The sequence below is a fragment of the Myotis yumanensis genome, unplaced genomic scaffold, assembly GCF_028538775.1.
Source record: "Myotis yumanensis isolate MYYU_CA2020_CCGP unplaced genomic scaffold, mMyoYum1.0.hap1 SCAF_7, whole genome shotgun sequence".
NCBI classification, from domain to species: Eukaryota; Metazoa; Chordata; class Mammalia; order Chiroptera; family Vespertilionidae; genus Myotis; species Myotis yumanensis.
The window spans coordinates 54,291,514-54,316,259 of NW_027223758.1; the positions used below are offsets into that span (position 1 = coordinate 54,291,514).

Here is a 24,746-nt window from a genome sequence, read left to right on the forward strand (position 1 = left end):
CCCAACAAGCCTGGTGTGATGGGGTGGGGGTGGACGGCTAGAAAGAACCCAGGTTGCTGTCACTCCTCTGAGGCAGCCGTGGTGCATTTCTAGTGTCTTAGTAACAAATTAACTTATAGAAAAATTATCTTTTGTGAAATATTTGTGTGAAATATTAAAGAGCACAGGGAATGACCACTCTGGCGGAGCCCTAGCTGCACCATATAGATAAGACCATAGCTGAATGCTACCCTTAGGAATGACGTATGTAAACCTGATAGACACCTTCTGAGTGACACTGTGATAGATAACCAGCTTGTTCTCTGATTAACACTTGTGTGATGACATATGTTACTGATAGCCACCTGGACTGCCATGGGCTAGAACAGGCTTAAAAACGAGTCCCCGACTTCAGACATCGATCATCTTCTTGATCCACACTCCACACTCCACGCTTCCTTGCTCCACGCTGGACAGTAGAACAGCTAAACCTCTGATCACTGATCATGAGGCTTCGGTCGCCCTTCTCCCGCTGACTCGACCCAACCAGACGGCCAGTCACCCAAAGACAGATCCACCGCTGCCCACAGAGGACGCCACTCTTTTCCGGGAACCCTGTTAAGTTTGAGCCTACAGCACCAGGAACCCTGTGAGTAATAAAGTGTGCTGTGTGATTTGCAACTGCATATTCTTGTGTGGCGTAATTCCTCTGGCAGTCTTAATTATCCTATATAATAAAGAGGTAATATGCAAATTGACCCTCACCCCGTTGCACAAAGATGGCCACCCCCATGTGGTCAAAGATGGCTGCAACAAGATGGCCGGCAGGGGAGGGTAGTTGTGAGCAACCAGGCCAGCAAGGGAGGGCAGTTAGGAGCAACCAGGCCGGTAGGGGAGAGCAGTTGGGGGTGACTGGGCCAGCAGGGGAGGGCAGTTGGGGGTGACCAAGCTGGCAGGGGAGGGCAGTTAGGGGCCAACCAGGGGAGTGGTTAGGGGGTGATCAGGCTTGCAAGCAGACGAGTGGTTGGGAGCCAGCAGTCCCAGATTGTGAGAGGAATGTTCGATTGCCGGTTTAGGCCCGATCAGGGATTGGGCCTAAACCAGCAGTCGGACATCCCCCAAGGGGTCCCAGATTGGAGAGGGTGCAGGCTGGGCTTAGGGACACCCCCCCCCTCCAGTGCACGAATTTCATGCACTGGGCCTCTAGGTCAGATGATAATGCCTACCCTCGGTCCTGCTTGCTTAGAGTAGTCTCTTCGCTAGCAACTACTTAATGTCCGAATACCTGCATGGTTAAGTTTATCTCAAGGGACGCCTTGGATAACGCCCCATATACTCTACTTGGACATCTGGGTTATCACAATTCACTGTCCACTAGAAATGACAGAGAACACAGCACCAGGCATGAATAGGAAAACAAAAACACAACACAGAGAAGGAAGCCAGACTGGGCTGGAAAGAAACTAGACGTGTTCCTACTTAGCCACTTCCTCCCCCAGCTGTAAAGACTCTAGAACAGTGGTTCTCAACTTCCTAATGCCTCGACCCTTTAATACAGTTCCTCATGTTGTGGTGACCCTCAATTTCATTGTTACAAATTGAACATAATTAAAGCATAGTGATTAATCACAAAAACAATATGTAATTATATATGTGTTTTCTGATGGTTTTAGACGACCCCTGTGAAAGGGTCATTCAACTCCCAAAGGGGTCTCGACCCACAGGTTGAGAACCACTGCTCTAGAATGTTCCATTCTCTCTGTTCTGGAGGTTAGAGGAAGGACACAGGCTGCCCTTCTGGCACTGGAGCATCTGGGTCAGGCTGTTGACCCTGTTTTCCTGGCACATATAGGCAAATTGGTGGCCAGCCCAAAGCCACCTGCTGCTATGAGTCCATCAGGGTTTTTGGGGGGGAGGGGCACCCACACCAGGGAGCACCACCAGAGTCCACTCAAGTCTGGGCAGCCTTGAGTGTAGCCAGGTTTGAGAGCCACTGTTTTAAAAAACAATACCCAATATAGGAAGTCCTCAGGACTCAGAATAATTTGCTTCCAGGAAAAAGGCCATTACTTTCAATGTGGCCAGAACTGCAAAGTAAAAAGTTAGTTTAAAAATAAGCCTTGGCCAGTGTGACTCAGTTTGTTGGAGAGTTGTCCAAAAGGTGGTGAGTTGAATTCTCATCGATGTTTCTAACTCTCTATCCCTCTCCCCTCCTCTCTGTAAAAAATCAGTAAAATATATATTTTTTAAAAATCATACATGAGCATTTATTCCAGTACCATTGGCAGTATGGAAGAGCAGCAGGTCATTCACAAAAATCTGCTCTGCAGGCCCCCCCCCCCTCCCCCATAAGCAGGCTGCTTATATAAGGTAGGACAAAGATTACATGGGGAAGTAGGAGGCTGGGTGGGACTCTATTGTTTGGGCAACAAGGTTGTTAATCTTTCCATGATAATAGGCAGTTCTTGAATGAGAATGATTCCAAGGTTGTCTCCTAGGTCCCAGGAGTGTACAACTCCCAGCCAGGTCAGAATGTCCTTTCTTTTTTTCTTTTTTCTTTTTTAATATATTTTATTGATTTTTTTTTTTTTTTTTTTTTTTACAGAGAGGAAGGGAGAAGGATAGAGAGTTAGAAACATCGATGAGAGAGAAACATCGATCAGCTGCCTCCTGCACACTCCCCACTGGGGATGTGCCCACAACCAAGGTATATGCCCTTGACCGGAATCGAACCTGGGACCCTTCAGTCCACAGGCCGACGCTCTACCCACTGAGCCAAACCAATTAGGGCAGAATGTCCTTTCTTTAACCAACACAAGGCAATCATAGTTAACAGAGCCTGATTAATATTTCCCATAACCATAGCTAGTCCCCAATATTCTATCTTTGCCCCTAACATTTCCCCACTGCTATTTCTAAAATCTCATATCTATGAGATTAGTTTTAGATGAAAAATCTCATCCTGCTGGACCACATCTGCTTCTGCCTTGAAAGCAGTTCCCAGGGATGGAATACACCAAATGCAGGATCTTGGATATATGTTCTATCAACTGAGAATTGTCAGAAAGATTAAAACAGCACACTCCTTTAAATTCCTCATAACCGTGGTGATGCTGCAGCAGCAAATAATCTACTGCTGTCCGATTCTCTAGAACAGTGATGGCGAACCTTTTGAGCTCGGCGTGTCAGCATTTTGAAAACCCTAATTTAACTCTGGTGCCATGTCACATATAGAAATTTTTTGATATTTGCAACCATAGTAAAACAAAGACTTATATTTTTGATATTTATTTTATATATTTAAATGCCATTTAACAAAGAAAAATCAACCAAAAAAATGAGTTGGCGTGTCATAGGTTCACCATCACTGCTTTAGATCTACCTCCCTGACCTGGCTCAGCTCTTGATTTAACCCCTATATAGCCCTGGAAGTGGCATTCAGGGCTTTTACCGTGCTACAAGCCAGCCTGGTCACTTCTACATTAAGGGAGCCTGCCATTACCAGCGTAAGAAAAATGGCCAAAGCAATACAGGCAGCAGGGCTCCACAGGTGGAGATCGTCATTGCAGTCTGGTGCCACAGCCTTGAGAAAGTCTCTTTTGGTTCAGACCCTGTGATGTTTCTGAAGCATAAAGGCAGTCAGTCATCCTAAGGAACAGCCACACACACACACACACACACACACACACACACACACACCGTGCTGTTAGCGGGGATAATTCTTTTGTCTCGAATTTTGCCTCTGCTATTGTTATGTGTCTTTGCTTCCACAAATAGGCACTTCATACTCAGACCCTTTTCCTCCCCCTCTGTGTCCTGCACAGTGTATCACCACTTACTTTCTGCAGCTTCACAGCACACCTTCACATTCTCACATTGTAGATCTCCAAGGTCAGTTGCAGTAGAGGACTTTCCCCCTGAACCTAGTTCCTGAAACTTAATATTCTTAACAAAATGGGTGTCTGTTGAGTGATTCTCACTTCCATATTAATGAATTTGCCGCCCACAGATGCAGGATTAAGAACTCGATGCCTAACTAGGCAGCGTAGGTGAAAACCCATCCAGGTACACGGTGTGAAATGACAGATCCTATTTCTCCAGTAGAGATTGGGTCTCAGGGTCATCAGAGAATGTCTGAGTAGGTCCCCATTCTACCAGAGAGATTACAGTTGAGAAAAATATTTTAAAATACAAAGGGAGAGGGAGAAAGAATCATGGGTATAGGGATTCTTAGCCTAGGGTTTAGAACAGGGGTGGGCAAACTTTTTGACTCGAGGGCCACAATGGGTTCTTAAACTGGACCGGAGGGCCGGAACAAAAGCATGGATGGAGTGTTTGTGTGAACTAATATAAATTCAAAGTAAACATCATTACATAAAGATGTGCTTTTAAAAAGATACATTGTAGTAAAATATGCATAACATCAAATTTACCATCTTAACCATTTATTTTTACTTTTACTTTTTGATTAATCCTCATCTGAGGATATTTTTTCCATTGACTTTTAAAAAATATTTATTAAATTGATTGGGGTTACATTGGTCAACATGAACATATAGGTTTCAGGTGTGGGTTTCTTTGTTCCATTGACTTATTTTTATTATTATTTTTTAAATATATCTTTATTTATTTCAGAGAGGAAGGGTGAGGGAAAGAGAGATAGAAACATCAATGATGAGAGGGAATCATTGATCGGCTGCCTCCAGCACGCCCCCCACTGGGGATCGAGCCTACAACCCAGGCATGTGCCCTTGACCAGAATTGAACCCAGGACCCTTTAGTCCACAGGCTGATGCTCTATCCATTGAGCCAAACCGGCCAGAGCTCCATTGACTTTTAGAGAGAGAGGGAAGGAGAGAGAAACATAGATGTGAGAAACAGCAATTGGTTGCCTACTGACAGGCAACAACCTGGGCCAGGGATCCAACCTGCACCCAGTTACCTGCCCTTGACCAGGACCCTTTGGTGCGAAGGCTGAAGCTCTAACCACTAACACTGGCCAGGGCCATCCTAGCCATTTTACATGCACCGTTTAGTAGCATTAAGTACATTCACATGAAGACAGAGTAGACAGTGGGTGCCAGGGCCTGGGGGAGAGTGAGTGTTTAATGGGACAGGAGGTTCAGCTTGGGAAGATGAAAGAACTGTGTGGGTGGGCGGTGGTGAGTGCTGCACAACAATGAATGTGCCTAAAACCACTGACCTGTGCACTTGACAATTGCTAAGATGGTACGTTTTATGTTGTGGATATGTTATTATTATAAGAGGAGGAGGAGGAGGAGGAGGAGGAGGAGGAGGGGGAGGAAGAGGAGGAGGAGGAGGGGGAGGAGGGAGGGGGAGGAGGGGGAGGAGGAGGAGGAGGAGGAGGAGGAGGAGGGAGGAGGAAGGGGAGGAGTTCATGCTAGATCTATGGCTACCTTTTTCATCGCCAAAATGATGAAAAAAGCAAACCAGAGCTGTGAGACCACTCAGACCAAAGGCCTTGTCCCTGCAGAGGGTCCCAGCTCCGCCCCAGGGACGATGACAATGACCTTCAGGATGAAGCCGCCACCCTCCCAGGCCTTCTCCCAGGACCTGCCCTGCAGCTTCAGCGTCTCCCGGCTTGGGCAGCCGCGCCCCGCCCAGGAATTCACCACTCACTGGCACCTAAGTTGCTGGCGGCTGCAGCTCGTCCAGGCTCTCAGGTGTTCACTCCGCAGCCAGAGCCCTGCCAGAGGCCACCGCTGTGGGTACCAGATAGGATCACGGCGGCGCTGAGCCACCAGAGCCACCTGAACCCCCTGGACCGCTGGCCCACCCGAGTCCACATGGAGGCGCAGGGACACGAAGACCCCGGGGGCGCGCTGCAGGAACTGGTGAGTGGGGACCCCGCCCCCCTCACCTCCCTCCAGGCCCTCCAGGTGCTTCACCCCTTCCTGGGCCAGGGATGGGGGTGGGGACGTGCGGGTGCCCTGCTGTAGGGGGCAGCCAGAGAACCACCCGCTCGCAGCCCGGCAGTGCCCCCACCCACACTCCTGCCGGCAGAGACCAGGAAGCACCATTTAAGTAGCGGTTCTCAACCTGTGGGCCGCGACCCCTTTGGCGGTCGAACGACCCTTTCACAGGGGTCGCCTAAGACCATCCTGAATATCAGATATTTACATTATGATTCATAACAATAGCAACACTACAGTTATGAAGTAGCAACGAAAATAATTTTATGGTTGGGTCATAACATGAGAAACTGTATTTAAAGGGCCAGAAGGTTGAGAACCACTGATTAAAGGCTGATGCCTACGTCTTGTTAAAAAGAATTTGTCAGATGTTGGTACTTAAACCTTTTTCCCCAGGAAGGCAAAACCCTCTCAAGGAAGGAAACAGCTGCTGGCAGCTGGCAGCAGTCTTCACACAGAAATGCAGGTTCTAGATTGCAGGTTCCCTACTCTGTGGAGATAATCCTTGAGGTTTCATTTGCAAAGTATGAAGCAACATGTAAAGGTGGCCTGCCTTCCCGGCAGTGGTGGCATTTCTGTGAGACATTCCTGCCATGCTGATCCCAGCTAATAACCCCTAGTAAGGGGGCAGAGGCCGCCTGTGTCCAGGCTGTCCGCTCCTGTGAGAAGGCTCTGAGGAGCCCAGGGTGACTAAGGCGTTGCCTGTTGTCTTCCGGACATTGTAGTCCTGGTGCTCACGTGTAGGTGTAGAATCCTGTTGGGTGAGTTTCTGTGTGTGGTGTGAGGTAGGGGCTGGCCTGCTTAGTCATTTATGTACCTGTTCCTCAATGTCCCTCACTACTAGTTGAAAAGACTTTCCTTGTCAAAAATCAACTATATATGTGGACAATCCTAGTCCATGATGCTTAAAATGCCCCATATCAAGAGTAAATGTTATATATATTCAGTTGTCCTATGGTTTATTTTTTCAGGCAGAAAATCTATTTCAGGAACTTCAAGAACATTTTCAAGTTCTGACTGCAACATTAAACCTCAGAAATATCCTTTTCCATCTTATAGCAAATACTGAGATGTTTTGAACTGTTAAATTACCATGGAATCTCTTTTTAGTGGAGATATGTTGACCTCGGATTTTCTTGCATCCTGATGTAATTAACCAGGCAGGTAATTTCTTCCTGCTTGACCGGCAGAACAGGGCATTTTGTGTGGCAATAAAATACGTGGACACACTGCACATGACTCTCCAGCGGGCCAAGCCCTATAAAAATCGGCGGTCTGCTAGGTAATGTCATACTCTACGCACTCAGAAACCGGCAGACAGAACACAGAAGGCCTCCAACATAGGGCGTTACACCTGGCTCCCCTACCTGTTTGGTTTGGTTTTATAACTTGAGCAGCTCACTGTTTTGTTAAGACATGAATTCAAACACAATTAGAATAGAATGTTTGTTTCCAGTTGGAGCAAATTCAGACAAGGGTAACATCTGCCCTACTTGAGCTCCTTTAAAAACTGTGCAAAGTATTTGCATATGGAACTTGCAATTTCTGATTCTGTAGCTGGGTTCCCACAGATGGGAAAAATGATTGTTAGAGACATGATAAAGTTAAACTGAGTTAATGTCCATTATGTTTACATCCTCATTAGAGTTTAGTTAAGACATAGTTAAACATACCAGAGTAAAACACATCCCTGAGTTTGTGTCCTCGTAGGGGAGCCAAGTTTCAGAGCCGAGCTCATATTCAGAGGCTAGAGTCATCCTACACAAACCTCAGGGAAGTCTCTGCACTGACCCCCAGATGTCTTACAAGTTGCCCGGCCAGGGTATGTGTCAGACCCCCAGCTGGGCTGCAGGTTGAAGCAGGGCTTTCTGGCCATGGCCTCTGGGCTCCTTAATGTGGAACTGGAAGAAATGGGAAACCGCCTCCAGGACTTGCAGAGGAATGTGAATGCCTTAATGGTGCAAGCTGGGATCAACAATGCTATCAAAGAACAAACGGTAAGACCATTACTAGGAAACTAAATAAGTTTACTTCGTGTAGACCTTGTGATTGCTTTCATCTTGAGAAATGCAATCCGATATTTGTTCACTGTGGGAATTACTGCCTCTGCACTACATGAGAAACCTTCAGGAAGAACAAGCCTTGCACAAATGCTCCTTTCTAAATAGACCCACTTAAACACTCTGTCATACTTCCTTTAAAAGTGTACATTTTAAATGAAACACTTTATTATTTAAAAATGGAACTTAAGCCGAAACCAGTTTGGCTCAGTGGATAGAGCATCAGCTTGCGGACTGAAGGGTCCCAGGTTCAATTCTGGTCAAGGGCATGTACCTGGGTTGCGGGCACATCCCCAGTGGGAGATGTGCAGGAGGCAGCTGATCGATGTTTCTAACTCTCTCTCTCTCTCCCTTCCTCTCTGTAAAAAATCAATAAAATATATTTTAAAAAATGGAACTTAAAAATTTTAAATATAATAAATATTGGATTTTACTCAAGTACCTATTGGCCCTCACCCCTCAGATTAATCTTTAATCAAAACACAAATCATGATGATTTAGACATTGGAGATTATAACTACCAGTTTCTGTTTGAAACCACATATTCATGGAACCATTTAAAGAAGAAATGTTGCATTAAGCCCTCAACCCATTGCCAGAGTCTGGAAGATTCCACCCAGTCCCACCATGCAAACATTTCTTTTCCAGTGGAATTTTGCACTGAATCTTGAGATGCAAATAAATGCTTAGCTTCAGATCTCAGACTGAATTTATGTCCATGTGATGTATGTGGAGATGCACAACTTTATTAAGATATGTATGCATGTTCTACTGACATACTATTCTGACTATATTAGCATATTTTAATAATTAGATGCCTTTGTTTTTCTTGTTTTCCTATTTCTTTGACAATTATCATCCTAAGTCATCCGGCAAATTATCTGTAGCTATCTTGCTAAATCAGAGCTAGTTCACTTATCGTATCTACATCTGGAATTCCAGTAGAAAGATAGCTGTACCATGTCCTGCTCACGAGCACTCCTCTGAAATTCTGCCTGCAGGGTGAAAATACACCTTTCCCTACTAAGGTTGCATCAGACAGGGCCACCTGCCCAGCAGTCCTGTCTAGGCCTACTGGACGCTAAGCCCTCCACATCTGAGGGCTAATTGGTGATAAGCCAGTGCCTGAAAGAAGGGACCAGTGGGCCAATTTCTGCAGGATCTGAGTTGGCACACTGCCAGGCACAGGATGGATGTTTGAGAACTTTGTCCCTTCCCTTCATCACCTGCACTCCAGCAGGGTTTTAAATTTGGTCAAACCCACTAAATATGAGGCATCAAATTAAATGGTTAAGTATCAAGACTTCACTCTTTTTTATATTTTTAAGTTGATTTTAGAGAGAGGAAGGGATACAGATATATATGTATATATATATATATATAGAGAGAGAGAGAGAGAGAGAGAGAGAGAGAGAAACATTGATCAGTTGCCTCCCAAAGGTGTCTGAGCCGGGGATCAAACCTGTAACCTAGGTATGTACCCTGACTAGGAATTGAACCCACCACCTTTCAGTATATGGGACAATGTTCCAACCAACTGAGCCACACTGACCAGGGCAAGACTTCATTTTTTGATGCACATATAGTCATCATTTAAAGCAGCACAAGAGAAGGCCAGTAATCTAAATGTTTGTTCAAAACTGTTAATGCCTTTTACATTAAAAGAAAGACCTAAATAAGTTGTAATCGGCTTGGCTAAATCTGTGCTTGTTGGTGACAAAAGGTCAGGCCTCATGTCATGGGTTTCAGTGGATTCTACAAACCCCCTAAACCAGTGATGGCGAACCTTTTGAGCTCAGCGTGTCAGCATTTTGAAAAACCCTAACTTAACTCTGGTGCTGTGTTACATATAGAAATTTTTTGATATTTGCAATCATAGTAAAAGATTTATATTTTTGATATTTATTTTATATATTTAAATGCCATTTAAAAAGAAAAATCAACCAAAAATATGAGTTCGCGTGTCACCTGACGCATGTCATAGGTTCGCCATCACTGCCCTAAACTTAAGTTCCTGTTGGGGGTGGGGTGACGACTGGGAGGAGAGTCCATGACCCAAAATGTTAAAAACTACTGTTCTGTATTCTAAAAGATCTGGCTGTTTGTCCCTTTCCACAGTAAATGTTACACTTTCCCATGTTTACTTCAACACAGACAGGAGTGAGCTCTCTGGACACCTGTGACCCGGGTGATGGAATGTCGATGCTAATTGATGCGAAGCACATTGTTCACTCACCTTGATGGTGAGTCCACCTTGACTCCATCTAACTAAAATGAAAGTCACTTAACATTATGTTTTTCTATAAACTGAATTTTTTCTATACAAATGTTCTGGTAATTACAGGTACATTCATTGAAAGCTTAGATTCCAGTTTTTTTAACTGTATATTAATTCATATATAAGTAAATCTTTACCTCTTTCCAATCTTTTTTCTTACACCTGCACTTACACTTGAAAATGTGATCAAATGAAAACTGTGCTTTTTGAGTTACAATCTACATAACTTGAGTTCTGATTTTCATAGTTAAAAAATTATTTGGGTAACATTAGAAATTAAACACAGGCAATGTGATAAGAATGTAATTCCAAAGATAAAACTGACACAACTAAAGGTGTTTGCTGCCTGGCCCGCGTGGCTCAGTGGTTGAGCATCGACCCATGAACCAGAAGATCACAGTTCTATTCCCAGTCAGGGCACATGCCCAGGTTTCTGAGCTTGATCCCTAAGAGGAGGCATGCAGGAGACAGCCAATCATTGATTCTCTCTCATCGGTGCTTCTCTCTATCCCTCTCCCTTCCTCTCTAAAATCGATAAAAACATTATTTTTTAAAGTGTATAATTCGTTGATTTTTAAATACATTTACTAAGTTGTACAACCTCACCACAATCTAATATTAGAACATTTCCAGCACCCACCCACCCCAAACCTATCTGTTTGCAGTCAGTACCTCTTCCCACCCTGGCCAACCACTAATCTACCTTCTATCTCTGTAGATTCGTCTTTTCTGGATGTTTCCAATAAGTGGAATCAGACAGTATAAGGACTTCTACATCCATCTTCTTTCACTTAGCATCAATAAAATAAAAATAAAAAAAGATGTTTGCTGAATGGCAGAATATGTCTCCCTCCATCCACACCATTTTGTAAATCACACAAGAAAAGCATGAGCTGTGATTCAAATTTTTTTCTGAATTAAATTCTATATAGATCTTTTTTTTTAAGATCATAAGCAGTTTTCTGGTATAAGTTGCTTTCTATATATGTTTTTTAATTGATTTTTTTTTTTTTTTTTTTTTTTTAGAGAAAGAGACAGGGAGAGATAGAAACATTGCCAAGAGAGAACCATCAACATCAACTGGATGCCTCCTGCATGCCACCCACTGGGGATTGAGCCTGCAACCTGGGCATATGCCCTGACCAGGAATCGAACCAGTGATCTCTTTGGTGCATGGGTTGACACTCAACCACTGAGCAGACCAGCTGAGCAGAAGTTGCTTTTTAAATGGCTGCATCACTTTGTTACCAGAAAATCAGTGGGCCAGATTTCCCAGACTCTAGTGGGCATGAGATTCTTGGGGTACCGCTGAAATAGCATTTTCAGAAGCCCCCATAGAATGAGATGTGGTAAAAAGCTGTGTTTGAAGTTACATTCCTTGTGTTGTAAAGTCTCATGTCCCTTAACCTAATTCTGAAAAAGGTACAGCTGGGAGTTCAGCAAAACCAAGAGCAAGGCCAGTGTCCCAAGCTTCAGATCCATGTTGCAGCTGGGTCCAGTTCAGCATCAGGCTAATTAAAGTCCATCAGTCCACTGTGTGGAGCCCACAGTGCTATGAGGCACATGGGCGAATGCAGGGGAACGTGCCCCCTGCAATGGGAGAGGCAGGAGCGCAGGCATGCAGAAGAGGCAAGGGCCAAGAGAGGGAACTTCTTTTGTTCAGAAGTTTAAATATTCAGGTTTCATGCCCTTGTAGTGGCCACACCTATTCAGGCCACTAATTTGTTCTCAGGTGTGACTGACAGACACCTTCCCAAGTCACTCAGACTTTACTGGGCATGCGTGTAAACTGCCTTTGTCCATTTCCTTCCCCCATCAATCGGTGGGGAACAGACTTGGAGAGTGTTAAATTAGCAAAGCTGTGTAAATGGCATGCCTATATTATCTAGTCTTCCCTTTACTCCTTTCCTATTAAGTAATAACCCGGTTATTACAATGGTATCAAGTCAACATTTCCAGTCACAGTGTTTATGGAAGACTAATTTTAATCTGTCTAGTCCAGACAGGCTCTGATAGCAACACTCTCCAAACCAAACTAATTTAAACCAAGAAGGCAGGTGAGCCAGAAGCGCTGCTGACTCCCGAGGTAATCCTCACCTCTCACCTCACTGGAGGCAGTTAGCAATTAGATCTTTGTAGGTTATGGAGAAATGCTTTCAAATAATTATCCAATTCCCTTTTTTCTGAGCCAGAGTAAAATAAACATGATCCCCCCCCAAAAGGGGTCAGTTGTAGGCTCTATTGTAAAAAATAACATTATTCCTGCATATAAAATAAATCATAGTCTTCATTTAAAAGTCAAAATTAACTACAGTTGGCCCTAGCCAGTTTGGCTCAGTGGATAGAGCATCGCTCTGAGGACTGAGAGGTCCTGGACTGAAAGGTCCCGGGTTCGATTCCCGTCAAGATCACGTACCCCGGTTGCAGGCTCCTCCCTGGCCTAGGCCCTCGTTGGGGCTTGTGCAGAAGGTAACCAATCGATGTCTTTCCCTCTCTCTAAAAATCAATGGAAAAATATCCTTGGGAGGGGGGTGCTCCAGGTGTGCTCCCCACACACGCACCAGTGCTCCTAACACATGCTTGGATGATCCCAACCACCCACCAGCATGCTTCTGGGATAGAATTAGGAGAGAAGCTTGAGAATAAGACTGATTGAAGGGTCATGGATCATAGACTCCAGAGAATACAGTATGTTTAAAGTACATTAGATGTAATATCAGAAGGAACAAAAAGCTTCCTTTTTAATCCTCACCCAAGAATACTTTTTCCCCATTGATTTTTAGATAGAGTTGGAAGGGAAGGAGGTGGGGGGAGGGAGAGAGAGAGAGAGAAACATCGATTGGTTACCTCCCATACACACTCCAACCAGGGCTGGGGATCAAACCTGCAACTGAGGTACGTGCCCTTGACCAGGAATCAAACCCTCAACCCTTTGTTCCGTGGGCCGACACTCCAACCACGGAGCCAAATAGGACAGGGCAGCAGCTTACTCTGTATTTAAATGGCCCTCCCCCATCCCAATTATTTTATTGCACTTTATTCTTGCAGTGTGTATTCCTTCTGAACTTAAGCTATTAGATTCTGTTGTGGGTTGAATTGTGCCCCTTCTCCCCTCAGGGCCTCAGAATGACCTTATGTGGAGATAGGACTGTTGTAGATGTAATCAGTTAAGATGAAGTCATGCTGGAGTTGAGCAGCTCTGAGCCAATGACTGGTGTCCTTATAAAAAGGGGACACCTGGACACAAACAAAACTCAGGGAAAAGGCCTGGAGAATATGAAGGCTCAGGTCGGGGTGGGTGGGGACAGGGTTAGGGAAGAGGCACCTGGGTCCCCAAATGTCCCGTCTCCAGACCGGTGAGACACACATTTCTGCTAAGTGCCTGGGCTGTGGTCCTCTGTTTCAGCAGCCCCGGGACACACATAGCTTCCACTGCCAAGTGTGCAAAACAGGGCAGCCCAGCATGGCCAGTGTGGCTCAATGGTTGAGCATCAACCCATGAACCAGGAGGTCACAGTTTGATTCCCAGTCAGGGCATGTGCCCAAGTTATGGATTCGATCCCCAGATCGGCATGCAAGAGGCAGCTGATCAATGACTCTCTCTCATCATTGATGTTTCTCTCTTCCTCTCCCTTCTTCTCTCTGAAAATCTCTGAAAAACGTGTTACAAAAAACAAAAACAAAAACAGAGCAGCCCACAGACCCCCTGAACTTCACTCCAATGGTAAAGAATCAAGTTTTTACTTCCAAAACCAGTAATCCACATAAAAAATAAACCATCAGGACTTTCCCATGATTGTGTATTTGTTTAGTTCAGCTAGATATTTACAGATATTTGCGAATACAAAAGTACAGTAGCCAGGCCAACTCCAGCTTGAGGCTGTGCAGCCCTCCTGTCCCTCCCAAGACTCCTCCTCAAAGGCTTCAGAGTCCACAGTGTCTCCACGTGAAAGTGACTCCCTGGGCAAACCCCCGTGCCTGGGGACAGGCACTCAGTATCGGTACTTCGTAGAGTAGTCCTTCGGGGACACGACCAGGCCACGGCCTTTGCGGGCGCCCCGGTACACGGTCTCAATGATATCGATCATCTCCTGCTTGTCCTCCATGGCCCAGTTGATCTTGTTGTTGTTGCCAGTGCCCAGGTCAATCATGATGTGCTTGTTCCTGCAGAGGAAACAGGCAAGGCTTATCAGAGCGTCTAGATGGGCCCTGGTGGGGTAGCTCAGTAGGTTAGAGAGTTGTCCCAGTATGCCAAGGTTGCAGGTTTGATACCCAGTCAGTGCACATGCATGAATAAGTGAAACAACAAATCAGTGTTTTTCTCGCTTGATCTCTCCCCCTTTCTCTCTCTAAAAATCACTAATTTTTTTTTTTTAAGCCTCTATAAGGGACCCCATGAAAAATGTCTGTTTCCCACTGTTACAGCTTTGGTTACTCGGCTCAGACTTGACTCTGACATGTGGCAACCAGCAGGGCAGCTGCCATGTGTCTGAGCCCCCCATGTTTCCACTCCCCAGAATGCACTACTAGTAAGTTGCCTGTCTAGAAGCAGATGGAGCCCTAGCCACAGCCAGAGAGTAGAGGTCTCAGACTCACGACCACAAAACGGGATTCAGCCAACTACCTAGGTGAGCCATATGGCTTCTTCCCCGACTGACTACCTTTGAGAGACTCCAAGGAAACCTGCAGAACCTGCCCGGACTAGGACCTGGAGAACCCTGAGCTCACAAATGGTGCTTTCTGCCACAAAACTTGTGCTAACTTGTTCCACAGAATATGAAGCTAATACACACCCTACACAGTCCACTTGGACCATCCTCACCAACAGGGGCTCTACTTGTGAAGTGAACATTAATACTGCTAACCGCCAACTTTTGTAGTAACAATAACTATGAAATTTTGGCAAGTATAGCAATATTAAAGGGTTATTTCTTTCCTAATTAATCTTCCAGAACAGAGTTATTTTTGTACTCATGTTACTTAACTTGATTACACAAATCCCATCAAACATATGTGGCACCTGCATCAGACCCCTGGGTATGCAGCCAGTACATTCCCGAATTTTCCTTTGAAGCAAAGCCCGTACATTGTGGATACAAATTTGTCTGAGGCAATTAGGGAAATTCTATTCTTCATGCCAATAATTCATTGACTAGGGTCCACACAGAATATTTTAGCTGATAAAATGATCTTGTGTTTATAAGCAAATAAATTAAGAACAGGTTTTTCCTCTTAGGTATCACAAAGAACATTAAATAGTGTCATGATATCATATTTTAAAATAGACATAAAGTTATTTTAAAACAGACATTTTTCATCAACAGATTATTTAAAGTTACCTTAAAGTTAATAAGAATGTCTTTTCTTTAATTACACTTCATCTAGGTTTCTGGGCAAAGTTACTTCAAAAGGGTAATTTATCACTGAGTAAATGATAAAACTAGAATTGTTTAAAAATTATTGAAAAGATCACATTAATTGTCTGGTGATACAATCTGTATGTGATATGACTACATAATGACTTCCTTCCAAGTAAGAGAATCTAAAGGCATCTTGATTACATTAAATATCCAAACCAACAATTTCAATTTAAACAACTTTAAGAGAAAAGGAGCCCAGCCAGCATGGCTCAGTGGTTGAGCATCGACCCAGGAAACATAGAGGTCACTGGTTCAATTCCCAGTCAGGGCACATGCCTGGGGCTGTAGGCTCAACCCCCAGTGGGGGGATGTGCAGGAGGCAGCCAATCAATGATTCTCTCTCATCACTGATGTTTCTATTTCTTTCTCCCTTCCACTCTGAAATCAATAAAAATATAAAGAGGACAATTTAAGTAACAAGTTTGAGAGAAGAGGACATACCTGAAGAAAAACATGACAGTACATGGATCGTATAACTCATACATTTTGTTGAAATCAGGTACTTCTGTAATATCCACAAGATAAATAACTGCAAAATTTTTAACCTAAAAGTAAAGAATATTAAAAAAAAAACTAAAATAAAAATCGATTTTTTTAATTCTGTAAAAGCACATTTAAAACGAAAACAATCATCTGTATATAACAGAACAATTTTCAAGCTCTCCAACATTTTCCTAGTAGAGTTAACACAGAAAAATAATTCAACAAGCTCAGGATACCAAGCAAATAATTGGCTATTTACAACTCCCTTTAACATTTTTTTAGAATAGCAAGTTACAAGAACCTTCACAAAATATCCACAGACATATTATTCATGCTGATCTAGCAATAATCTATATGATCTTTTCCAAATGTATACTTTTACTAATACTTAATCACATACATTGAACAACTGCTTTCCAACAAGCCATACATTCCCCATGTACTTGGGTTTGAACTCTTGTAAATAGTAACAAACTACTATTCCAAATAATATCGTATATAACAAATTTTCTTTAAATGCACATTCATCAGAGATTTAGAAAACCCAAAGAACTAAAAATAAAATCACCTTCAATCCCAACAAAAACTTAATTACTGCAAAAGTATTTTTAGTACGTTCTTTCCCATTTTTCCTCCAACTGAGTCATGCAGCCAGGGCTCCTGATATATATATATATATATATATATATACATATATATATATATATATATATATATATATATATATTAGTACTTTGCTTTAATTACAAGCATTCTCTTCTATACTTCATAAAAACACAACTTTTATGGCTATCCTATATAATAAAAGTGTAATATGCAAATCGACTGAACAGCAGAACCAACTGTCATTATGACGCACACTGACCACCATGGGAAGACACTCAACACAGGAGCTGCCCCCTGGTGGTCAGTGCGCTCCCACAGGGGGAATGCCTCTCAGCCACAAACCGGCTGATGAGTACAGCAGCCCACCTCCAAAGCAGCACTAAGCCATCAGTCGGACTTCCCCCCCCAAAGGCTCCCGGACTGTGAAAGGGCACAGACCGGGCTGAGGGACCGCCCCCCGCCCCGTGCACAAATGTCATGCACTGGGCCTCTAGTATTAAATAATTAGTTCATCAAATGTCTATGCCATTACTTTACCTTTCTTCTGTTTCTTTCTGATTTTTCATGACTATAAATAATTCATTTTCATTAATATCAATTATTCCTCTGTGAACATTCTAATCCTTAAATTTGTGCACACACTCATTATTTTCTAAGGCTAAATTCCTAAAATAGAATTTCTAGAACAAAGAACATGACATTTTAAAGGCTCCTTATAAATACAGGGGTGGGCAAAAGCAGGTTTATAGTTGTAATACAAATAAATCTATAATAATAAAAGGGTAATATGCTAATTAGATGGAAGTTCTTCCTTCCGGACAAAGCCGCAGCAGGCGTGGCAGCAGCAGGCGGGGGCTGGGGCCAAGGCCCTTGCACAAATTTCGTGCATCAAGCCTCTAGTACAGTGGTTCTCAACCTGTGGGTCGCAACCCCTTTGGGGGTCGAACGACCCTGTCACAGGGGTCGCCTAAGACCATCGAAAAACACATATATAATTACATATTGTTTTTGTGATTAATCACTATGCTTTAATTATATTCAATTTGTAACAATGAAATTGGGGGTCACCACAACATGAGGAACTGTATTAAAGGGTCGAGGCATTAGGAAGGTTGAGAACCACTGCTCTAGTACAACAATAATAATGCAAGTCCTGGCTGGTGTGGCTCAGTTAGTTGAGCACTGTCCCAGGCACCAAAAGGTTACCGGTTTGATTCCTGGTCAGGGCACATACCCAGTTTGGGGCTTCACCCCCAGTAGGGGGCATGCAGGAGGCAGTCAGTCAATGTTTCTCACATCCATGTTTCTCTCTCTCTCTCTTCCCCTCTCCCTTGGAAGAGAGAGAATCATTGATTGGCTGCCTCCTACACTCCCCACACTGGGCATCGGCCCACAACCCAGGCATGCACCCTTACCAGAATTGAACCGTGATCTCCTGCTTCATAGGTCGATGTCAACCACTGAGCCATGCCAGTCAGGCTAAAATCACATTAGGATTTTTCAGATGAATCCCAAGCCACATGAGGCAAGGAACCACGTCTGTAGTCTTTACTGATGTGTCCTCGGAGCCAAACATCTGACACATTCAAGGCACTAGTAAATATTCATTGAATGAATGAACTTTAACAATAAACTTATATTTCAAAACTCAAGAAACCCATTACTGTCACTAAGAACCATGGTTTTGGACAGTATGGACTTAACTCTATAATCCTGAGTTCAAACCTGCCTTAGGAGGTGTCAGGTCTAACCCCCTTCCTCAGAGGTGGGGTCCTGACAGAAGGTTCTCCCACTACTGGCAGGAAGGGGCCATGCCACATCCAGCGGGGCGGCTATGTGAGCATGCTGCCCCTCACTCTGAATCCTCCCAGGTTTTCCTCTGGAAAAGCTCCCACCTGACAAACTTCTCCTCACATGGATTTGGGTTCTTGTATTGCGATGCCTTCCACATAGAGAACTATGTCGCCTAAACCAGCGGTCGCCAACCTTCAGTGGTCCACAGACCACCGGTTGGCAACCGCTGGCCTAAACAGGTCACATCCAGTAATGAATCTGCAGGTAACTAAAACCCCTGTGTATTTTTTTAATATACAACTGAAATTAAGCGAGGTGTCTATCTTTTCTCCATTTAAAAAATGTTCACTTGGAAAATATAGAAATGAAATGGAAAAATCACTCTTTTGTATCCAGCCCCAGTAATTTTCAAACAAGTTATATAATTTAAAAAACATGACATTCGCCGAAACCGGTTTGGCTCAGTGGATAGAGCGTCGGCCTGCGGACTGAAAGGTCCCGGGTTCGATTCCGGTCAAGGGCATGTACCTGGGTTGCGGGCACATCCCCAGTGGGGAGTGTGCAGGAGGCAGCTGATCGATGTTTCTAGCTCTCTATCTCTCTCCCTTCCTCTCTGTCAAAAATCAATAAAATATATTAAAAAAAAAAAACAAAAAAAAAAACATGGCATTCATAATAAATCTATTAGTGTTTTAAAGTGAAAGTAAATGTTTCCCTTTCTCAACTCACAGCTTGTGGATGTTCCAGTTTAAATCCCAATTTCCAAGTCCGGACAGATAACTGCTAGCACCTGTTCAGGAGCTGTCATGAGGACCACGTGAGGGTCAGTTTCCTACCTGGCACTGTGCCTGGCCTAAGTGTTCCCCTATCACTGGACACTGTGGTTGTTTCCACTTTTGCTATAAATGACAGCAATGGTCTCCTGAAGGGTCAGTTACTAAGAATGGCAGGACCATCTGACATTCGTTCATCAGGCTCTTCACACAATGCCAGCCATGTTCCTCAGGGTGATGCCAGCTCTACCACCTGGACATCACAACGTCCAGCACACCCCACACTTCAACTCCTTTTTAACTTTTTGTCTCTGATATACCTAAAAAACGACAGTGAACTATTTTAAGGTGTGTTTCTTTGACGTTTACTTAACCACTGAATTTCTTATTTTTTCAAGTTCTTTTTCCATTCACTCACAAGCACCATCTTTTTAAACAGTACTGTAAACGTATTGGCCATATTTAAAATACATTTTGCCAACTATTAGTAATCTAACTGGTTGTTAAATAGTATTTTTTTAAACCAAGAATCGTATGTACAAATTCATTTCTATTATCAAGTTAGTTTTGAAATACATATTCTTTTGGTCATCTACAATAGTAAATATCCTTTCCATCTCTGTTGCCCATACATTTTTATGAGCACACCTTCTTTTTCTTCAGCAAGTCAGTGATCAATCACCACTTGGCCCTTTTTATGGTGCTCCTCCCTCAGTTGAGAACCTATCTGATACACCAGAAAAATGTTCTGGGCTGTCAACTGGCTAATTATTACACTGCTACCTAATTCATTTCAAATCCATCAAAAGATTACATGGTAACTTTGTTTTCTAAAACTATGTGCCCTGCCTGGCTGGTGCTACTCAGTTGTTGAGCATCGACCTATGAACCAGGATTTCATGGTTCATAGGATTCCCAGTCAGGACATTTGCCCAGGTTGCAGGCTCCATCCCCAGTTGGAGGCATGCAGGAGACAGCGAATCAATGACTTCCTCTCAATCACTGATGCTTCTATCTCTCTCTCTATCTCCCTTCCTCTCTGAAATCAATATATATATATATATTAAAACAAATAAATAAATCAAAAACTATGTGTCCTGATTAGCTCTATTTACAGTAACTGTTGCAAATTTTGTGATGTGAGATAGTAATAATAATGGTAGCTAATGATCACTGAGTATACTACTTGATATTAACTCTGCCCTCACAACCATCTATGAGTCCGGCACTGGTATCCCTTTCTTACAGACGAGTTATTTGATGTCATGCAGGCAGTAAGTGGCAGAATCCAGCTCAGTCTGGGCCCATAACCACTGCTCAATCCTGCCTCCCATAGCTGCTTGCTGCAAGGTGATTATATGCAGAGACACAAATCCAGAGTGAATACAAAAACATGCCTTCTGCTGGTTCCTATCGATTACTCAGACTGAGCACCAACTTCCACTGGTTCACTTGCTTTATGTGATGCTTCAGAAAGATCCTCCAGTCATTCCTAAAAAGTTTCATCAATATATTTGCCTTACATATAATTTCATCTAGAATGTATGAGCACCAGTCAAAATCACTGAGGTTCTACCTATTTTAAACTCTACTTGTATGGGCTTTTTAACACAAAAATTAAATGTCCCACTTATTCTTAACCATCGTGGAATTTAGGAAACTGAGCTGTGACAAACTGTTCCTACAGAATGGCAGACAGCTCAGAGGGGCACAAAACAGTCTCTCTTCAAAGCTGTGCATAAAATCAGCTGCTAAACAGAAAACTTTGTTATTACCACTCTGCCAAATTCCAGACAGCTGTAAAATCGGTAAGCATATCTGTTTCAGTATAGCTCAAAACTAACCCAGCACGAAGAGGGGTTGGCACTGTCAGAGCATCAAGTCAATACACCACATTCCAGCCTCAACCCAGGAACTTTTACTCACTTTAAAACAGCTGGGATATCCAAACAGGGCTCGTAACAAGATGAGGAAGATCCCCCATTATCTGCCATTTCTGCAGAGGGAGATTTTTAAATAGAGTTAAGTTGTTCTTTATACTAAAACCTTCAATCTCAAAAATTTCTGTTGAGCTTCCCCAAAAGAACTTCCAGATTTATAAACTCATATTTTGCCCTTATACTCAGAAGAAAGCAAAATGTTAAAAGTCTTATAATGCATTTCAAGTTTGCATTTTGAATAGCTATATTATAATACAATACTGAAAGTTTATTAAAATAAAAATTCACATTTTTGGACAAAAGAAAAAAGGGTAACTAAAAGACTAAAGGAAAATAGTCAAAGTGAGCCTAATTAAACTGCCCTTATTAACAGGTTCAATACAAGAAGAGTATGTCCACTAGTGACACAGCAATTTGGTCTCTGACATAAAGGCATTAGAAAAAAACCACTCTGGTAAAAGTCCCTAAAAACTTACGTTAACACATAAAATATGTCTCCTAGCTAAGAGCATCTTGCCAAATTTTGCTCAGACATGAAGAGCCAACCAACCCTTACGTCTCTAGCCATCCTAACCTGGCGCTGAGGGCAGATCTGGACATCACCTGGTGATTATGCCACCACCAGCAAGGTAGAATCCAGAACACACACCCTAGGTTATTTCAAAGTCAACATGCTAGTGATTTGCTTATCGGAAAGGTGCTTGGTAAAGTCTTCACTGAATTCAGCAGTATCTGCCCTTGACCACTATACAGTAGCTTAAACAATGAATAAATGATTCCCTGGCACCACCTCATTCAAGGCTCTCTCTCCTGGGTTCCCAGTCACCTACCCCCGCCCCCCGCCCCAAGCTCCTCAGGGTCCTGGGCATGTCTGACAAGTACAGCACTCATACTTGGACCCAGACCTCTGCTGAGAGGTTTCTGAAAGTCACACCACAATTCCCAGAGCAGCTTCTCAAAGAAGCCGTTTCTGAACCTCACCCAGACCCATACAATCAGAATCTCTGCGATGCACTTGGTAAGTATGCCAAGTGGTACTCATGATGACAGATATGGAAGAACAGTCCCTAAGGTCCACAATGTCATGACCCCTATATCACTCTGCCTCTCCTTCCAAACAGGAGGTAGTAAAAATCAGCTTTTCTTTCCTAAGTACTAAATATATACTCTGTTATTATTTACTCACAGGTGTTATTTTAACCCAGCCAATATTACCATCTCCTATTCCCATGAAAGAAAAGATGGGCCCTAACCGGATTGGCTCAGTGGATAGAGCATCGGCCTGCGGACTGAAGGATCCCAGGTTCGATTCTGGTCAAGGGCATGTACCTTGGTTGCGGGCACATCCCCAGTGGGGGGTGTGCAGGAGGCAGCTGATCAATGTTTCTAACTCTATCCCTCTCCCTTCCTCTCTGTAAAAAATCAATAAAATATATTTGGGGGGGGGGGAGGAAGAAAGAAAAGATGGTTTCAGTGTTTCTACTTTTACTCTTCAAATGACCTTTCAAATCACTCATCAAACAGTAGTAAGTTAATAATTTCATTAACACCCTAATATATGTGCCGTTTGCCCTACTGTTAGAATTGCAAAAATCCAAATTAAAAGTTCTCTTAAAATGAGGAATTTTAAAAAGAATTAAGGCTCTGGTTACACAGAAACACCCTACAACTGCACCCTTACTTACTGTCAGCAAACAAGCCCCTGCATTTAAATCATCTGTTATAAAACAAAACAAAAAACGACAAGAAGAGCTACTATGCTATTAACATACATGTTTGGCTTTATAAATACAACAAATAAACATGATACCAAAAAAAAGGACAATCCTTTTAAGCTAAGCTATTTAAAAGGAGCTCCAACACTTGCCAAAGTATGCAAAAATATTGTGTTCTTACTACCATAGATGCAAATCTTGAAAAAACACCCTATCACTAGGAATTAAGTGATTTATCTAGGGAGAGGGACCATTAACTTTTCTGTAACGTATGGCAACTTCTCCCAGAAGAAAAAGGCATAACCTATTGTGTACAATTTCAGGGAGCTCGTCCTCACATCACCAGGTCAATCCTACATCTTCTCTTTATTTGCTGGCGCATTAAACTTTAGGGCATGAACAATGAGTGTGGAAGCCAGCTTTTAACCTCACTTTTAAATTTTCCTGTCAACTGGCAAAGCAAAAGAAAGCAGACACCGAGCCGACTGCAGCGCATGCGGTACCTTCTCCGCGATGCTGTACAGAACCTCGTCCATTTTCATGCACGTAGGGTCCCAATCGTGCCCGAACCGGATGACGACCACCCGGTCTTCTTCCGAAAGGATGGCCTGGTCCACCTGCCAGCCGTTGTGCAAGTGCGGGAGCATGTACGACATGTTGGCGACTCTAGCGGCCTCTGCGGGAGAGGGACTCGGTGGACGAGCTGCTTCCGGCTCAGTCACAGCACGCGGCGCTGGCGGGGGAGCTGCCCACCGACCACCGCTCCCCTCCTCCCGGGCCCGCCCCCCGTCCCCCGCCCCTAGCCCGGGCCCCCGCTCCCACCCAGGACCCCACTACCCCCGTTCCTCCCCCGACCCCGGCTCCCGACCTGCACCCCCAGCCCGGATCCCCGGATCCCTCCCGGGACCCCGCTCTCCGAGCCGGATCGCTCGTACCTCCTCTCCTGGAACAACCGGGCTCCCGCGCAGCGACTGCCCTCGGCGTGCAAACGCACTGACGTGCGCTTGCGCGTGCCCGCCGTGCGTGCGTCCGCCGTGCGCGCGCACGCCCTTGCCGGGGCTGTGGGGCCTGTGGGTGAGTAGCGTCAGGTAGTCGCCTGGGGTCTGGTTGCCTGCGGACGCCCCGCCCCGCCCCGCGGTGCAGAGGGGCTGTGCTGGGTCAGACCGCGCCGAGCTTCACCGCGGAGGCCCCAAGTTAGTCATTTTGCTGTCATGCTTCCCAGACAGAAACGTGTCAAAAGCAGTTCATGAACAGAAAAACTCACGCGTAAGACTCACCAGACATATATGAAAGTATTTCCTCCCATCCTGTGGATTGCCTTTTCACTTTTTATTGGTATCTTTTGCAGCACTAAAGTATTACATTTTGATTAAGTCCAATGTGTCTATATTATCCTTCGTTGCTTGTGCTTTTGGTGTCATGTCTAAGAAACCGAGTTCGTGAATGTTTACTCCTGTTTACTCTTACGAGCCTTATATTTTTAATTCTTACATTTAGATCTATGATCATTTTGAGTTAATTGTTGTGTATGTTGTTAGGTGTCCAACTGCAGGTGGTCTGCAGGTGAACGGTGACGCTGAGATGAGCTCGGCAAGCAGGATTGAGTTTAGAGAAGCAGAGGGCTACTGCTCGCTCAGGCGAGTAGCAAAACCTCCAAAGTTCTCATGGCCTTTATTGGGGAGTACAGCAAGTAACAATGGAGTACAGCAAGTGACAATGGAGTATAGCAAGTGACAATGGTAAACAGGCATGCCTATGAGATCAT

The 24,746-nt window shown here is 43.9% G+C and overlaps 2 protein-coding genes across 12 annotated transcripts; one reads left to right on the forward strand and one right to left on the reverse strand.

Annotated features, from left to right (window-relative positions):
* The first annotated feature begins 60 nt into the window (after positions 1-60).
* HSBP1L1 (heat shock factor binding protein 1 like 1) lies at positions 61-22,662 on the forward strand. Of its 9 annotated transcripts, none has more exons than XM_070420504.1 (7): positions 73-628; positions 2,585-2,686; positions 5,474-5,834; positions 6,884-6,950; positions 7,815-7,909; positions 10,127-10,215; positions 22,455-22,662. In XM_070420504.1, exons 2-6 carry the CDS (start codon positions 2,670-2,672, stop codon positions 10,211-10,213), a joined length of 627 nt encoding a protein of 208 aa, XP_070276605.1. In that variant the 5' UTR covers positions 73-628; positions 2,585-2,669; the 3' UTR covers positions 10,214-10,215; positions 22,455-22,662. The 9 variants fall into 9 exon arrangements, with proteins under 9 accessions (XP_070276600.1, XP_070276605.1, XP_070276602.1 ...); XM_070420501.1 differs by lacking the exon at positions 22,455-22,662 and adding an exon at positions 19,285-20,368; XM_070420506.1 differs by lacking the exon at positions 22,455-22,662 and adding an exon at positions 16,072-16,180.
* On the reverse strand, positions 14,034-23,974 carry TXNL4A (thioredoxin like 4A). 3 transcript variants are annotated; one of them, XM_070420509.1, is made up of 4 exons: positions 23,917-23,974; positions 23,485-23,657; positions 16,112-16,215; positions 14,034-14,414 (listed from the first exon to the last, which is right to left on the reverse strand). In XM_070420509.1, the coding sequence occupies exons 2-4, from the start codon at positions 23,635-23,637 to the stop codon at positions 14,243-14,245; spliced, it is 429 nt and encodes a 142-aa protein (XP_070276610.1). In that variant the 5' UTR covers positions 23,638-23,657; positions 23,917-23,974; the 3' UTR covers positions 14,034-14,242. The 3 variants fall into 3 exon arrangements, with proteins under 3 accessions (XP_070276610.1, XP_070276611.1, XP_070276612.1); XM_070420510.1 differs by lacking the exon at positions 23,917-23,974 and adding an exon at positions 23,850-23,889; XM_070420511.1 differs by lacking the exons at positions 23,485-23,657; positions 23,917-23,974 and adding an exon at positions 21,253-21,322.
* Between the last annotated feature and the right edge of the window lie 772 nt (positions 23,975-24,746).